Source organism: Anopheles moucheti, chromosome 2 (assembly GCF_943734755.1).
Source record: "Anopheles moucheti chromosome 2, idAnoMoucSN_F20_07, whole genome shotgun sequence".
In the NCBI taxonomy this organism is placed as follows: Eukaryota; Metazoa; Arthropoda; class Insecta; order Diptera; family Culicidae; genus Anopheles; species Anopheles moucheti.
The window spans coordinates 14,200,184-14,217,931 of NC_069140.1; the positions used below are offsets into that span (position 1 = coordinate 14,200,184).

The following is a 17,748-nucleotide window of genomic DNA, read 5'->3' on the forward strand; positions in this document are numbered from 1 at the left end:
GTGCAATGCATACAAAAATCGAATGTAACGGCTATTTCAAATGGGTACTGTCAGTAGCGTGTTGAATTTCGCTTGACAGAAATCAAACACGTTGGAAGTGCTGATGAGAGTGCTGTCAAATCCGTCTGGAACGCGAGCATAATAGAAATCCGGTCGCGGTACTGTTTTCGGATTTTTGGGTGTGAAAAACAACAAGAAATACTTCTGTTGGTACGTTTTAGCAAGTGCACCGTGTTTACAATCATACGCCAAGGGCTAATTCAATCTCTAACAAAAGAAAACAAAGGAATTTGCTCTTTGTTTGGGATAAAGTTTGCTATCTAGCCGTGCATAGAAGATCGCGGTCGTGGAAGAAAGTCGGTCAATCGTGATCCACTAGCCAAAACCCCGAATGAAGTGACGCAAAGGTGTGCGGGACACGCTTACTCATCCGATTTTATCCAGGAGCGTTTATAACTACCCAGAAATCTTAACCCAGGGATTGCATCATAGAGTAGAACAACATCTGATCATAGGTGCCTAGTCTGCCCAACAAGGGCAAGCTGCAATTGTTGGAATAATCGCTTATTCGGAATAACACACGAGCCCACAGCCTCAACCGTGGATTGCTCAAACAGTGCAGTTGTACAGTGTGCAAGTTGTGTGTTGTAAATTGTGCATAATCAAAGGCAGTGCATCATCACGAAGCAAAAGGAGGCAGTTCAACATTCCAACGGTTTAAGCGGAGAACGGCGTAAAACTTCGGAAGCCAATGAAATTGTCGCGAGCAAAATGAGCCTAACAGAAGATAACGATTATTTGGTAAGTGCATTAACATGCAAACGAAGAGAAATGCTACCTTTTTTTCATAACGAAACAACACGCGCAATATGGTAGCATCGCTACCGATACGCATTTCCAGCATATGGAACGATATCAGTATACGTGCAAGCAAATTGCATTTACTTTTACTGACGTGGCCAACACACCGATGCGATGCTGCAGTAAAAGCTTGCGTTTGTGATTGCATCAGCAAGTTTGGCTGTGAGTGTCATTACCTCCATAATTCCTGCACGACAGTATGTTAAATTATATGTTGTTTGATTATTCCATCACGGAACATCGACGATCTTCAATGACTGTAAACAAAACATACATGTGAACATGTTTACTGGACCGAGAATGCGCCAAATCGCGCATCTGCATCCACATTTCATCAACTTTCGGCCATGGTTTTCACAGGTGATAAAGTATGCTGCGTTCTTAGCCATTGATAACAACCAACTTCAAATTCGCCACCGATAACACGATTAATCACTCACCTTTTTTCCCTAGGAATGGTGATAACTCGAGTTGAAAATACCGCTAACTTCATACTCCGAAGGTGGAAGCTATTTGCGCAGCATAATAGAGAGAATTTGGCCTGCTGTGTATATTGCGCACTTAGCAAACGATGTCCTAATATTATACCCGAATGTGCAATGTGTCCGCCGTAGAGGACGAAAGTGAATGATGTTTGTAACATGTTTGCCGGATAATTTTAGCATTATCACCGTGCAGCGTTTTGAGCGCGTGGCTTATCTGTTATCAAAAGCAGCAGCATGCAACGGAACGCTGCTGGTTGGGTCGTGTTTTGAGTGGTTTTCTTTTGCGTACTTAGTTGGAGAACCGAAGCAATGCACCTTTTTCAAAACACAAACCAAGTTCAAGGATTTTCTGACTGTCTCATCTCTTTCCCTTTTTTGTTGCTACTTTTTAGAAAGTTGAAGCGATAAGGTGCTGTAGCAACGGGAGAGAGAGAGAGAGAATCGAATCTTCACATTCTAGATTAGTTGAATAACTGAGTGCGGTTGAATATGATAGGGCATGCAGCATCCAATGATGGTAGCAGTTATCATCTTTTTCCACCCGACAGGATCGTTCAGATGCACATTGAACTGACCAACCGGCTACGGGTAAAAAAATACCAAGGAGAACTCCTTCTTAACTGGCTTCTTTCTTTTACACCAACTTCAAGAGGCAATTTCAGGCTTTCTTTGACTTTAATTACCCGCCGCTGGATAGCTGTGTTAGCGTACGCGGGATTGGTCCGAATGGGATATCCCTAGAAGAACACAAAACTGAAAACGCACCAAACAAACAACAAAGAAGAACAAAAATGCTGTTTAATTTTTAATATTTACTCCCTTCTCCTCCGACACTGCAAACCCGTCTGTCAATCTAATCTTTCGTCCTTGCTTGCATCAACGCCATCACTTCATCTCAATTAGGGCCTACCGCGACCACTTCTGGATCGTCCGGTGTCATTCTAATGGCATGACGAACCAACCGGCGCCTGGCCGGTGTCGTAATTCGCTGTATGATAGTGAGTTCATCGTAGAACTCGCAGACAACTCGTAATTATAGCGTCTCCTCTATTGTCCTTACGGAACCAGACAATTCTTTTGAGCCTCTTTCTCTCGAACTCTCGGCTAAAAGGGTTCGGTCAGTTTAGGAACAAGCCCATGTCTCAAAAGCGTATGTATTTTGATTGGAGCAATTCTCTTAGACTGTAGAACGATCAGTTTCCCTATCCAATCCATGTGGTAGTCGGAGCTGATCTTTGACCCAAGGATAGGTGAATTATTGAACAACTTCAAAGATACGATCACCTATCGCTATGATGTGTAGTAATATGGGGCCCAATGGAGGTCAATGAAAAGATTACAGATCTGTCCGCAGGATGTAGATCTGATAAGTGATCTATTTCTTGTACTAAAAGGACAAGGAAGTCGATCCTTAAATGAAGGGGAATATCTAGGAAATGCTGTATTCAACATCGTAATTCCAGTGCAATCGTTGCACCTTATCTCACTTCCTGTATACATAGAAGGGTAGCTAATGCCTAGATTCCTTTCACAAAATCTCCAATTCACCATTCCCATCAGTAGTAATGCGATGAATTTCATACCCTAGTGCTGCTGCACCTCCATTTTTGATCAGTTCGATTGCTAAATTATCCACAGACGAGGGATAAAGTGAAGGAAAAATAAAAGCTTTCTCCAGTATGTGTTGGGGGAAATAAATAAAAACGAATTTACACCTTTTTGCGGGATTCTGCGCCCCTTACATGGTGAAAATAGCTGGTAGAATAAGACGCACGCGTGGCAGACGGTTGGTTAAACAATGAAACACTAGGTAAGGAGAGATCAGATGTGACAAAAAAAAAACAAAATGATCAACAATACACAGTACAATAAAATCAAGCAAATAATCGATAAATACACTTAAAGCAGGAAAAAAAGCAACACCTTACCGGAGTCAACAAGAACATCGTTGCATAGAGAGTGCGCGTGAATGATTTTACTGAAGCTCATAGCGCGATAACCAGTTCACATCTTAGCTGCGTAAATCGTTCAAGCTCTATTCTACCTTTGCACGAAAACAGCTTCTTGCTTTCTTTTTTCGTTATGTTTACTCTCCATCGAGATATTCTCCTTCTTTTCACCATCTTTCCTTCAGCTTAACTTCAGCGTTGTTGTTTATGTTGTTTCATGTCTTTCTACCTTTTACGAAATGCTGTTATTTTCTTTTCTTTTATTCGTTCATTCTTCTTTCCATATCTTTCCTTTCACTTGTTACGTTCGGCTACAGGTGAGTGACCAAAACATTCTCATTTCCTTCGCATTTTCACGGTGCCAAGGGTTGGGGTTGTGTGGTGTGTGTGTGTGGTGGTGGAAACGAGGAAATAACGATCATTTCTCTATAATATGATTTTCTTTTCCTTGTAGCCCCTTCCCATTCAGCGTACGCGTGTGTGCGTTTGGGCTTTTCACAGTTCGCGTGTGGATGAAATCTCAAAGTCTCGCCTGTTATGCCTGTTTCTATTCCGTTCTGTATTTGGCATGTTGCTGTCTTCTCCACGACGCTGTACTCCGCGGGTTTCCTGTCCAAGGGCTTTACAGAACCGCAGAGTTTGGCGGAGAAGTTGTTCGTAAAAAAATGCCCCGTTTCGCGGTCGAGTTGAACAACCTGCCCTGATGTTTCACATACACCAACAGGAGCAGAATACCAAAACAATTCAAATTTCGCCCGATGCGGTTGCGTCACAGGCTCCGGAACATTTGCTTGATCTGATCATACCATCTTAACACTTTCAACAAGACTCTATTCCCAACTTGGGCAACGTGAAGTACGCTCTATTGCGACGTATCTTATCGAAGAAGTATTGCTATTACCGGTTCGTTCCTGTTTTATGATAAGAACTTGTGAGTAATAAAATGTAGCCCTTCATGGGTGCACTGTGTGGGGTGCAAAATGTGGCTCCAAGCAGCAACGGAATACAATGTCCCAATGTTGCATAAGCGTGGATGGTTCATTAGTGATGAAGTACGCATTTCAATCGTACATCCCAATACGACAAAAATGGCTAAAAATCATGTTTCTTTCGATGTAATTTGATGCTAAAATTTATTGTCTTAAAACCGCTCGAGAAGTGTAATCTTCTCTGAAGTGTTTGGGTACGTAGCGGTGCAGCGGACATTAGTGTTGCCCATGTGCTGCCATAAACTCTCTTATCCGATGTTTACTCGTAAGCCATGCGTCCCTTCAACAGTGTTGTTTTATTTCGCGAAGGACGGGCTGACCATAATCCTTATAACATAAGATTACATTCTACGTATTCACATTGGCTGCGAGACATTACCTTTTCCGAACATTGAAAGGGCACCTTATCCAGGTTGTACTCCCGGTCCAAACGTGTTGTTTATGGCACGCATTGAAGGAGTTTGATAACACAAGTCGAACCGAAAGTGAATCGAAAAGTAAATCTACAGTCTCGGTTAAACATTTTGTTGCTTAACGCTAGAATTCTTAATCGGGTTTTCATTGATTATCACTAATAATTACAGACAATTTCGAAACCCTGGATTGATGCTACAGAAAAGAAGTATAAAAGCCATGTTTGTCAACTGTGTTAGAATTGGTTTACCCTTAACATTAATGTGATCAAAAACCCCAAGTTGAATAGTTGGAATCGACAGCATTTAAATCGGGAGTGATGATCGTTATACGCGATTAGCGTATGATCGCTTGGGTCAGCTAGAAAAGCTGCCTTTGGAGTTTCTATTTTTCTACTGATAATTATTATCTCGCTGATGCTCAGAATTGCCCCCTCGCGTTTGCTCTATCGCTAAGCGCTGTTTTACGCGCTCGGTAGGTGGTTCATGCAAGGGCCGGATTAAATGGTATTCTAAAGTAAGGAATAGTTCCCCTTAAGGAATCCTTGAGGAATGCTTGCCGACCATTGGAAGTACCGGTAACTGGCGGAAAAAGGACATTCATTCATTGTCTAGTCCCCGAAGTGGTTGTGTTGGCACCCTCCAGTACTTGGCTGATGACGGTAGTAGCATTGGGTTTGGGTTAATTGCATTACGATCGATTTTTAATGCCATGCGCCCGTCCGGTCCTCTCTGACAGTCCGGATACGATTAGAAAAGGGATGTGAGACAGGGGCGCGACAGGTAGGGCCAACCCTCTGGAACGAACGAACACCCCATCGCGCGGCGGGGGTAAGATGATCGCGCGTATGTTGGTTTTTCGCACATTGGCACCGGCGATCACCAAACAGCAAAAGAGAGCGTGAAAGAAGAGCGTAACGTAAAATCATACTTTCCAAGCCACGAGAGCAGCAAGCGCGCGTGAAAGCGAGCCGGCCGGAGCGCCGGATCAGTGCCCGGAGGATTTGTAGGGAGTAAAACACATCATTAAACCCCAGCCGGGTAACATAGACAACCGACGGACTCGACTTCTAAGGGGTAGTTTATTTAGAAGAACGGAGAAAAAAACGACGGTACAGTGTTTGGTCAGGTGCGGTCTAATGGTTCATAAAACGGTGCAATAACGCCACTCTCTCTCTCTCTCATATAATGAGCGAATGGGGGCACGCTTGACTTTTGGTTCGCGCATCTGCGGAAACCTCTTAGTACCGTTTGAGACTTTGCGAGGGGTTGATGGCATATAATAGTAGCTCTGCCGGCGATGCGGTCAAATCCCACCACAAACTACCAGCTCCCGGTGTGTGATCTTTGCAGCTTGATCATCACTCATTAGACCTTGCCTTTCTGTGACGATCTCGACGAGCATAAAGTCACCAAAATATAGCTGCTAGTGCAGTGCGGTTTGCATGTGAAGTCAAGTAAAGTGCCACGTAAAATAGTGTCTCTCTTCCACTCTCGTGGTGTCGTGGTGCCGCAACAGCTTGGTGAAGTCGCCATTCACAGTTGATAAAAAAGAAACAGGCCTGTGAAGCAGCCGAACACTTGCCCTTCATGAATATCTACGGATTTGTGTTATGAGTCGCTAGAACGAGGGGCTTAGAAAGCGTGTTTTTTTTTGGTAAATGTGATAACCTCCATGCTCCACAGCGAACAGTGTAACGTGCTTGTGTGGCTTGCAATGAATAGAGCTCGTTTGAAAAGGAAGTTGATACGATTTGAACAATCGTGGCCGGGCGTACCATTAGCAAACGTGTCACTGTTGCGTGAAACTATTGCAAAGCGCTCCATCATCCGCTAATGGTTAGAGAAGGTGATCGATGTTGAGAAGAATAGTGGCACGGTGCATCTTCATTCCGTAATATTAAATCCCTGAATGCAACCCCTGGCCCTGGGAAAAACGGTGACGTGAGCGTGCGAGATTGATTGAGCGTGTTGATTTAGAGAGCATAATTAGGTGCCCCCAGGACATCGAAACGCAGCGATCGAGGCTTTTTTTGGCAAGTGTGAATATCATAAAGTACGCTCTCTAGTATGCTGCCCCGTGCTCCCGTTTTGCTGTTTTGATGTGCGCTGACATAAAAACACCCAAAAAATCGTTCGACCGTAAACTGGCGACCGACCGAGTGAGTGAGAGTAGTTTCTGTGAACGTTTCTGGTATCGGGTAAGCCGGTTAGCAAGTTGCAAGCACCACGAAGCAACCGGGACGGCCATTGGCCTCGGTCTCGGTAGTGATTGTGTGGCTAAAGCCTTCTCCCGGGGGGACCACGAAGCGATAGTGGCATAGTAACTGCAGCACCCCTCCTTTTGCTGTGCGGAATCAAACAAGGGGTGCCACGCGATCACATTATAACGCGCATACGTAACGCCGTTACACTAGCGCAAGTGTGCTGCTGCTGCCAAGTGACTCGCAGAGATCCGTCGATCGCGAGCCATCGTCGATCGACTCACATATTTTATAGTTAATCAAACGTGCTGTTGCGGAACTACCTGCCTGCCCGCAGCAACACGTGTGTAGAAAAGAAAACCGCCCGTGAAAATCGCACCGAAGAAAAGCGCAGCTCAACGCTCAACTGATCATGATGGAGGGTGGTGACATAAACAATTTTCTCTTCGACGTACGTATATAACTTTTACAGCAGGGCAGGGTTATTATTGTTATTATTTTGCCATTTACTACTTCGTTTCGTTTGGCCAGTGGAGGAATACTGCAAAGAGCGAGAGGAAAGGAAATACTTTATTATTGCATGGAAAATAGTTAATATCGAATTAATTAGATCACACACACACACAGTCGTGACAGCAAATTGGGAGGATTCGCGATCATGAGGTTGGGATGATCACCTTTTGACAAATTAGATCGGATTACGATCGCCACGATAATGATCCATTTTGTTTAAACAATGTCATTGAAATACTTTTCGGTTTTTTCGAAGGTTAAGGTTCGGTTGTAAAGAAATACGTCGTCTATCGTCAAGCATAGATGTGTTACCAAAGCCACCTCTCCCCGTAGCCGCCCGGGTCTTATCAGGTTTGAATGGCTCACACCGGTGATAAGCAACGGTGTAGCTGGGTTTAGGGGTGGCTAATACTTAACTTCAGACCCAGACCCAGAAGGCACAGTTATGAATGATTTCTTTAGTAATTTTAATTGTGCTTCATGGTTACCCGAAACAACTGCTTAAAGTAAAAATTATTTTTATTTTCATTTTCCTCAGTTCCTCTCAGTTTGGAGCCCGGTATTGGAGCAACAAAAAAAAAACACCGGTTATAGAAGTATGCACGGCTGTTCAAAGATTGTGTTTGTGGCATGTTTAAAAAAAAAGACAACAACCCTCGCATTGTGAGGGGAACCACCCCAAAAGGGCTTCCATGTGTGGACTTTTTACAATCTTGCGCAGAGAACTGCACAAGTGTTATATTTTTCTCTTCTTGCGTTCGAGACTCCGGTCTTTGGTAAACCGGTCCCCCCGGCCACTGAGAGCCGAACACGAAATCGAAGAAACACGTGCTCGCGCGGCACGTCGTTCTTCGTCGGTGCCGGTTTTGAAACCGTCAACGTAAGCAAAATGGTACACAAAACCGGTTCGCTGCCGGGAGAGCAGTGTTGCTGACGTTTTACTGCCATGGAAGGGTGTCGCTTTTGTAAAGGTCGGTGGATGATAGTCGAAAGGACATTTATACATACGTAATTAGTTTGGAAGCAAGGATTTCGAATCCAGGAAGGGAGGGTCTGGATCGGTCTGGTCAAGCTTTAATCGATCTTTTCTAGATGACGCAATCCAATCGAAACACCGGTACTCATCGATATGATGTCTCTCCTGAACTCACCACACGGTGAGGTGAGGTGGCTTGCTGTTGATCTCCTGTGGAACATATAGCCAACATATTTCGTGGGGCGAATTGTCCCTGACGCGTATGACATTATTGTCTGCATCGTACATTCTTCTTTCCCACCACACCACCGTGTCACCGTGTTGACCTACATTGCGTATGGATGCCGTATGCCGTATTGTTCACGCGTGTGTACGCGAATCGTCCGCAACCAGAATGGGCCCCCATCGCGACTACTTTCTCCACAGAACCGCACAACTCCAAACCGTTGTAGACTTTTGTAGAAACATCCATACATTAAATGCTGATTTGTTGGTGGTTGGTTGATGAGAACAGAAGAGACAGAGGGGTCTCTGAATCAAACGGTACAAATCACGCCCTAAGAAACCTCTTCTTTCCCCTCATTCTCTCGGTAACGCACAATAACGTCGTAAGGGAGGTTGTAACGGTTTTTTCGAAATTCTTTAGCGTTTCGGTTTTTCAATCGTCATCGTTGGCGTTTTCCTTTCCTTTCCATCCATCGACCAATGTTGGTTTTTGTGGTTGATTTCACATTAAAGATTATTCATCAGTTAGCAACTTAAATTGTAGTGTTAAATGTGTGTATGTTTGCAATGTTATAGTTTAACATCTAAATATCGTTACTCTCGTTGCTGGCTGTGTCGAAGCTTACCACCAAGCAAGTTAACGCTTATTTTAGCGATTTTGTTTTTTGTTTTCCACCTTAACCGGTTCCTTTCGCTACTTAAGACATAAAAAAACCACTTGCCCGCCGTATCTTACAATGCTGGTGCAATGTTACGCAGTGCAGAAAGTTCAAACAGTCATAAAACGTGTCCTTTCGACTCGACACAGACAGGCCATTCTCTCCGCCCTCGGTAGTAGGATTGTGCCAGTGGATCGTGTGGGTTTTTATTTTTTGTTCGCACCCCATTCTCGCTCCTGATATCCTACTCCATTTGTGAAACCTTTGGAATTCGCCGCTTTTTTCGTTCATCGTACGCGATCACCAACACCATGATCCAGTTTCGGATTGTGGAACCTTTCTCTTTCAATTTTGGATTTCCCTTGTATGAAAGTGTAAAAGTTGAACGTAAAGTACGTGAAGTACGTTTTCAAGCATTGCCATGTTTCACATTTTGCTCGAAAAACGTAAATCGATAGCAAATGAGATCATATTTTCTATGCTCGACGACTCCGTCGTTTTAGTGTACTGAAAATGTTTCTAAAATTGCGACTCAAAGCAAGATAATTGTGACTAAAATAAACTGGTTCGCGTAAAGCTTAATTGTGCAATGTATGAAGTAATACACGGCGCTTGACGTCACAGGGAGTATTAACGCTCTCTAAGCCTAGCGCCCCATAGGAGTGAGGCAATGTTTAATTTAATATAAAAATGCGAACGGAACTGAAGGGCTTCAGCCGATTTACGTAACCGTAAAATAGGCGTTCGAACAACAATTTACCTTCCGACGACTTATGTTTTGTTCTTTTCCTTTCCCTTTCCCTCTCCTCCCCAGCAGGACGATTGGCCGGAGGAAGATTTCATGAGTTTGCTGAAGATGGATGATACAATGCTGTTTAGCGAACCTTCCGCCAACAATGGCGGTGGTACGGACGAGCTGGACGATATTATGCGACAGCTGAACTACAGTTACTCGACGGAGTCGTATCTGGGCGAGCAACAGGTCACATCCCCGCTGTCGTCCGATTCGTCCTCGGATCAAGATTTCCACGGTTTCCCAAGCACAACCGACGGCGGCAGCAGCAGTGCGTCGCTGGATGGATATTTCGACGAGGGGTACGCAGTACGCATGCAGGACTCTCCGCCCATAAAGTCGGAACTAGCGAGCGTAGACTTCAATATGCTCAACGTACTGGAACCGGGCAGCCCAACCGAAGAAGAAGGCGTCATCTCTTCGGCTGCCTCTGACAGTGGATTGTCAAGCGATCATCTTGATCTGTAAGTATCGAATCCGGAGCTCCAATAAGATGCTGCCAAAAAGAAAAATCTGCCCGTTTTAGTATTAGCTTTACTTAGCACCGCTATTAATACGAAGCCCTGGAAAGAAGTGAAAGGCCATTCAACTACTACAAATCGTGCGAACATAGCGCGTTTGAAATACCGTAGAATTTTTTAGGAAGATTTAGAATTCAATCATAATTTAACCTAATATCTCTATTCTCGATACGACATTAAATGTATACATTTGTCAATTCAATATACCTTCTGTTAAACACATTCTAACATAGTTTTCCCAAGCAAAACCGCCATGTCTAACGGCGCTAGCAAACAGCGCGCACAGTGCCACCACGATCACCCATTTCGTGACCTATTTGTCATTTGGCTTCGGAACTTCAGCTTGTCGCTTACTTCACTGGCAATTTGCTGCTGCATTTGTGAGTGAATGAGTGTAACATATGGGTGCGAGTGTATCAAAAATAGTGCAACATAAAGAAGCACATTCTGCTGTTGGCGCTGCGTAGAGAGAACATCATTCTGATTTTATCTCAAGCTGCTAACGGGTAATGTGTGTGGACATTTTTCTCCCATTCGCGGATGAGTTCTGCATCTGGCAAAGCTGTCCTTCAAATTAGTTTTTGTTTTTCTTACTCGACGGTACAGCAATCGTAGCATTACAATAACGATACCTGTGTGTTTTATGAGAAAATTTATGATAGCGTTACTGAAAGCACCGGCTATAATTAGGTCAAGCTATAGAGTGTTCGAATTGTTACTCATTCAATATTTCATCAAACGCAAACGGCGTCAAGGTAATTATGTGTTAAACACAGGGCAGGCAGAACGAACATTGATAAGAATGTATGGGCATGATAACGCTTACAGAAAATGCTCTTGACAAGGCGTGCGAGTGAAGCAAGGTGCAAGTAATAAGGTCTGGAATTCCATGATGTAAACGGATGTTTGTCGTTCTCTTGTTGCAGGGACCCGAACACGGAATATGAGGCACTTAGTCCCGCAATGTCTTCACTCGGTTCGTCCATTAGCGAACGCGGTGGCCAAAATTCGACCCACCGTTACACAAAATCAAGCACAGAAACGCCTCAAATTATTCAACATGTCCAGCTTGCTGCATCACAACCGGCGGCAACCCTCCCGCAAACGATATCTGCAGGCCAACCAACGTCACAAACCACGGTACCGGCACGTGCTGAAAAGTTCGTTACTAAAGCGATTGTTACTAATGCATCCACCAGCATGAATCCGCAACCGATGAAAACTTCCTCGAGCAAGATGTCTACGGCGACCGTTTACCAACAGTTGACGGGAGCAAAATCATTGATTAGCAACGGTCCCAAGAGGATTTTCGCATCGGCCAATAGAAATTCCACGGCGACATCAATTGTGTCTAGTGCTCCGCCGCAGCAGATCGTAAGCAATGGCAAAGAGCTCAAGATAATCCGTATGGCAACGATGAAGAACGGTCAAACGGTTGCAGTTGCCAGCGGACTCACGGCGGCCAGTACGACGACCAGTAACAACAAAAAGGTTACCTTGCAGCTGAAGAACTCAGCGACGAACATGAAATCGGCTGGTGTCAGCGGGTCGGTTATTCCCAAAAATGTGGTGCTGACTTCGTCGTCGGCAAACGCTTGCAGTCCCGGCACCACCACCGTGCCCGGTGTGCGTAAAGTTATCCGCATGCAGCAGCAAACGCAACAGAACGGACGCCAAATACTCGTCCCGGTAACGATTCAAGATCTCCGAACGATTAAGATCGTCAACTCCAACAATATGAAGCATAAGTCGGCCAACATCAAGCTGGCTGCGGCTAACATGCTGCAACAGTCCAAGCAGGGTCTAATACAGAAGAACATGGTGCTAAGCAAGGATCAGCTCCTGATTGATGACGGTCTGTCGGACGCTGCGCCGAGTTCGTCCGATTCGGAAAGCTACGTGTTTGAGGACATCATGGAGCAGAGCAACTCGGTGATTGCCGAGGTAGAACGCCAGCAGAAGCATATCATCAGCGATTCCGATGTCGAACCGGACGGGGACGATGGTGATGACGACGATATCGATATGGATGACATCGGTAAAGGGCGCAATCAGAACGGCACCTACCAGAAGCTGATGTTGACGACGGAGGAGAAACGCCTGTTGGCGAAGGAAGGCATCTCCCTACCGACCAGCTATCCGCTAACCAAACACGAGGAGCGTGAGCTGAAGCGCATCCGGCGAAAAATTCGCAACAAAATCTCGGCCCAGGACTCCCGCAAGCGCAAGAAGGAGTACGTCGATGGGCTGGAGGAAAGGTATGGAAAAAAATGGGAAGCTGAGAGAATGGTCAACCTAGAGCAATATGTTTAATATGAGTTCGTTTCATTTCGTTTTTACTTACAGAGTGAAACAGTGTACGGAAGAGAACCAGAATTTGGTGAAACGAATCAAGATTCTGCAGAGCCAAAATCACGATCTCGTTAGCCAGATGAAACGCATCCAGTCGCTGCTGACGAAGGGCACCAGCAAGACTACACAGCCTGCCACCTGTCTAATGGTGCTGTTGATCAGCATGGCTCTCGTCGCCGTTCCAAACCTTAAGCTTGGCAACACGGCCACCCAGCAAAACATTCAAGACTCGATAGAGATGTCTGAGCTAATGCAGGAGGTGGCAAACGAGAAGCTGCAGGTGCAGCAGAGTCGTCGCTCGCTGCTATTCGACACCAAGGAGCAAGCCCATGGCAGCGATGAAGAGTTGAACTTCGAAGAGATCATGTCCTCGTTCAACGCCAACTCGTTGATCGCGAATGAGCACGACTATTTCAGCGAGGCTGATGGTCGTTCCGGCAACGAGCCACCTTCAGCGAAGCGCTCCAAGCTGCTGACGACCACACTCATAGACTACGATGTGGACGATGACATTTGGAACGGTGGTAACAAGATCCGCATCAAGCAGGAAGCGGCGGGATCTATGTCACCGGACAGTAGCACCACTGTCGGCACTAACAGCCAGCTGTTTGAGCAGAAAGTGCGTTTATTCCAGTCCACTTTGCAGAAGAGCATTCGTGACGAAGAAAATGGTATGGCGCAAGAGTTTTTCGCACAGGACAACATCAACAGCCAGGTGATTGTGGATCGCGAGTTGTTCGATTTGGTCGGCAAGCACGATAACGGACTGTACGAGATGAACCACGATACATTCGCGGGTCTGCAGACGAAGGGCATGAACGGTGTAAACGGTATCGATCTGCTGGGAGTCCGCTCCGAACCAACGGTCGTTGTTAATGCCGACTCGACAGCGGCTGAGCCGAACGAAGCACGAAAGATGAACGCTTCACAGCAGATTCAGCAGCAAAACAACAAGCGTAAATTGCTGCTTTAAGCAAAAAACCACGGCACCATTTGTTGCCACCGTACGTTAGATGTTGGCTGTTTATCATAACGACGTTTGCGTGTCGTCGTCATGAAAAAAAGTTGTAAATACATGTTTAGGAACATAGCTTTAGAAAACGAACGATGTCCCATGTTCGTTTACCATTTTCATTTATCCGTACATGGTAAAACTTTGCTACAGGTAATGCATTTTGTCCATTTAACTGCGGGGCGTGTGGAAGAGGCATGGAAAACATGTCACCTGGACACCTTTGCCTAGCATCGTTTTGACTTCGTACGTACTGTCGCTTTTAAGGAGTGTAGGCTGTAGGGTTGACAAAATGCGCCGTCAAGTATTTTATTAGTATCACAAATTTGACGTAAGCAGCAAATAATGTTCCGCACTATTCACTAGATACGTAGGTGTTATTCATGTTTTTGTGCTAAGAGATTTAGTTTAGCGCTGTGTGTTGAAGAAAACAAACTGGTTTCTTTTTATGGCAAACGGCAAATTGCTTTGTTTTGTTTTTAACTACTTGTTGATGCTTTCCTTCCCCTTCTCTGCCATTTATTCGTTCTTGCTTTTCATTGCGTTTAAGATGCTACAACGAACGAAAACCGTTCTTCACAGCTAGAACTATGGAATGTGCAATCTAGATAATTTTGTATCGTTTTGGCTTAAACACGAAAATTAGTAGCAGAAGACGAACAGCGTTTGTTCAAATCCAGCCGTTAGTTTTATGTGCGTGAGAAAGTATATTCGTTTCTGTGTTCGAATATAAGTGCTACTGTTTGTTTAACTTATGTGCAAATGTGATGGAAGCGGGTACTGGGTTGGGCTTGTTTGACATGCGCAATATTCCAAAACAGTACACTATGCAACAATGCCGGGTAGTCTATAAGCATGTGGAAACAGTAGTGAAAGAATATTTAAACTGTTTTACTTTCCCGATTTCCTTTTCTGTTTGTCAAGCATTGTTCAGCATTATAATAGTAGTAATGATAACTAATGCAATACAATTAGGCGCTGTACAATTAGACACGTGTTGTCGGAGCTACCATTCAAACGCTGTGTGCTATTGGGCCAGAGTGGAAGTGGAAGTCACACGGAATCTATATCTTAAAGTTGTATTCACAGGAACAAATCCATAGCTACATAGATAACCAGGGCTAGTAATGGCTAGGCAGGACAAGATTGACAACGGTCGCTGTTGTTGTGCTTGCTGCATGATGCTGCAATTTCCGATGTAATATTCTATGGAAAATTTATCGTTTCATCGCTTGCTTCTGGCAGTAGATAGTTAGAAAAAAAGGAACTAATGTTACGATAACTATTACCCCATATACACCAAGTTAGCAGTTATACCAGCGAAAAAGATTCGCTTTTCATACTGTTATCCTAAAAGGAGGGCGTATGTAAAGCATCATTCATAACACATGGAACACAAACCGAAATAGAATAGTTAAATAATATCTTGTTGTACATAACCATCCAGCGTTTTTGCTAATTGTTTGTCATCGGACGTCCGAACTGGTTCTAATCGTAATATGCAACTAAGAAGCATCCTACGAACACTGGGAAGAGAGAGTGATACTTGTGGCACTTGACAATTAAAAAAAGGGAATCCGTAACTACTTTAACAACTGTATTGGAATATGTTAACAATTTACTGCACTTTCTATCAGATCGTGCCCTGCAATGATGCGATCGGAAGAAAGCACAATTTTGGCCCCCAGCGTGCGCTCGAGCAAGTGGCATGCAGCTATCTCCGCATACGTAATTCCACCAACGATGAAGATGAACATCGTTTTCTCCTGGAACGGAAACAGCTGATTTAACGCTGCTTTATGGCTGCTGGCCGACAGCTCCTTGATCGTTTTGGGTGAAGCGAACGTGTCAACCGACGGTTGGTTGCTTCCTTGCAGTACGCGTCCCGATACCTTCAGCCGTTCCAGGTGGCCTAATCTGGTGTTGAGCTGGTCGAAGCTAGAGGCGGCAAATATCATGTGCGTAAGCTGTGTTATTAGTGGAATGTAATTACCGTTGAATACGTAACTGGAACAGGCCTTTCCTCCCACATTGATGCCACCCGATGCGACACCTGCTAGGCCTGCGTCACGGTCACTCCCGGCAGTTCCCGGAACGGATTCGTTCGCGTCCGTAGGCAACTGTTTTAATTTGTTCGCTTCAATCTGAAACGGTGTCTTCATGGTGGGAATAGAGATTTGCGAGAGGATTTTCGTTTTGCTGAGATTCGTTGTGTCCGGGAACAGGCGCGCCTGGAACAGATTGTAAAATACGGCAAGGTAGCGATAGCCGAACGCGTTTAGGTAGGCGGTCATCAGCTTCGTCATATCTTCCCCGGTCAACCCTATCGTAACGTGGTACAGACAGATCAGCCGCAACGTGTTGTACTTGTGCGCATCGCTGCTTAACAGCTCGAGAATGTAGTTCATTATTTGCTTCCGGTTCGTGTTGGTTAGAATGCTTTCCTCGATCATTTGATGCTTCTCAAAATTTGCTCCAATTTCCTCCACGATCGTCTCGCACAGGCGTAGATGTTTGAACAGCTCCTTCTTGGCGGCAGCCACCTTCGGCAGCTTGTTCGTGACGTAGTCCTTCATTTCTTGAAGCTTCATTTCCCGCGTGTATGCCTTCCCCTCCAAGCCGAGGGTTTTGGCCTGCGCACTAAGCAAGCTGATGACCTCGGAGAAGTGGCGATATCTGTGCTCGAGATAGATCATATCCTGTGTTCCGCTCATGCGTAAGCTAGTAGCTTCCTGCTTCGATGCGTTCTCGTGCTGCGTTAGGTCTTGCTGTTGTTGCAAAAAAGCCAGTTTGCCGAGCTTGATTTTGTTACTATCGCCGTCCACCGAGAGCGAACCGGAGTTGAGATTCTGTATTTCGAGCAGTAGCCCACAGTACACGACCGGTGTCAGCAAGCAGGCGGGATAGTCCCGATCACGGTCCAGTATCAGCATTGCCGCATACTCGGGTTCCTTTGCTTCCTTTGGTGCGGCTTTGCTGTTGTCTTTCCCCGCGCTGGATGAAGCCATTACATGCCGCTTGTCGGATTCCATGCGCTGCACCATTTGCAGTATCTTCTCCGCATTCTCTCCCAAGCTAAAAACCAAATGTGGTTTGCCCATAACGAGATTAAAGATGCGTATGCTTTGCGCGATCGAACCGAGCGGTGTTGTATCCTTGCGTACGAATACATCGGCAAACACGTTTGGTAGCTCGAGGCTAAGGATCGATTCGTCCAGCTGCAGAAAGTCCCACTGGAAATTGTACAGCTCAACCACGCCATGCAGACCTTCTTCCTCCAGCAAGTGTTCGAAACTGGCCAGCACCGTTGGTAGCACCAGCACGTGGTACTGTTTGTTACGTATGTCCGGTTCCATCAGGCTACTCGTTTGGCTCTGGTAACCACTGATTTGGTCCAATACGCTTTTGAATGTAAGCAAATTTGAGGTGATAAAGTAAACGAATTGTTTCCTCTTTGGGGGTGGATTTTTCGGGTCGAATTTAAATATCTTATCGATGCCTTTCTTCCTGTGGACGAGAGGGTTGGAAAATATAAAATTTCTGCTATTTTGCGCTACCGAAATCGGGTCTGGGCGAATGTTTTCCCATCATCAGCACCACTTTACCTCAACCAGGATGCTCCGCATACATGCTCCAGCGGTTTGATTAGTGCCGGTTCGATGATGAAATCCTTTTCCGATGGTATGGAATAGAAGATATGCTGAAGCTTTTCCTGCGCAATCTGTCGGAATCCGAGTAATTTGCTAATACACGAAGATTCCATTTTGGGGTCCTGTTTGCTCTACGTTAAATTTGT

General features: G+C 45.1%; 2 protein-coding genes across 4 annotated transcripts; one reads left to right on the forward strand and one right to left on the reverse strand.

Annotated features, from left to right (window-relative positions):
* The first annotated feature begins 113 nt into the window (after positions 1–113).
* LOC128309690 (uncharacterized) lies at positions 114–14,926 on the forward strand. 3 transcript variants are annotated; one of them, XM_053046135.1, is made up of 4 exons: positions 114–801; positions 10,089–10,531; positions 11,515–12,846; positions 12,935–14,926. In XM_053046135.1, the coding sequence occupies exons 1-4, from the start codon at positions 772–774 to the stop codon at positions 13,911–13,913; spliced, it is 2,784 nt and encodes a 927-aa protein (XP_052902095.1). In that variant the 5' UTR covers positions 114–771; the 3' UTR covers positions 13,914–14,926. The 3 variants fall into 3 exon arrangements, with proteins under 3 accessions (XP_052902095.1, XP_052902096.1, XP_052902094.1); XM_053046136.1 differs by having other exon boundaries at positions 10,092–10,531; XM_053046134.1 differs by lacking the exon at positions 114–801 and adding an exon at positions 7,233–7,352 and having other exon boundaries at positions 10,092–10,531.
* Positions 14,927–14,948: 22 nt separating this feature from the next.
* On the reverse strand, positions 14,949–17,723 carry LOC128309691 (vacuolar protein sorting-associated protein 33B). The gene is made up of 2 exons (XM_053046137.1): positions 17,558–17,723; positions 14,949–17,459 (listed from the first exon to the last, which is right to left on the reverse strand). The coding sequence occupies exons 1-2, from the start codon at positions 17,713–17,715 to the stop codon at positions 15,563–15,565; spliced, it is 2,055 nt and encodes a 684-aa protein (XP_052902097.1). The 5' UTR covers positions 17,716–17,723; the 3' UTR covers positions 14,949–15,562.
* Positions 17,724–17,748: the final 25 nt, after the last annotated feature.

What these genes read in the sequence shown, in the direction of transcription:
- LOC128309691 (XM_053046137.1), bottom strand. Translation starts at nt 17,715, where the DNA reads ATGGAATCTTCGTGTATTAGCAAATTACTCGGATTCCGACAGATTGCG. An exon ending in TGCGGAGCATCCTGGTTGAG is followed by an intron (nt 17,460 to 17,557) that starts GTAAAGTGGTGC and finishes TCTCGTCCACAG; the next exon opens with GAAGAAAGGCATCGATAAGA.
- LOC128309690 (XM_053046134.1), top strand. Translation starts at nt 7,314, where the DNA reads ATGATGGAGGGTGGTGACATAAACAATTTTCTCTTCGAC. An exon ending in TAAACAATTTTCTCTTCGAC is followed by an intron (nt 7,353 to 10,091) that starts GTACGTATATAA and finishes CCTCCCCAGCAG; the next exon opens with GACGATTGGCCGGAGGAAGA. An exon ending in TCAAGCGATCATCTTGATCT is followed by an intron (nt 10,532 to 11,514) that starts GTAAGTATCGAA and finishes CTCTTGTTGCAG; the next exon opens with GGACCCGAACACGGAATATG.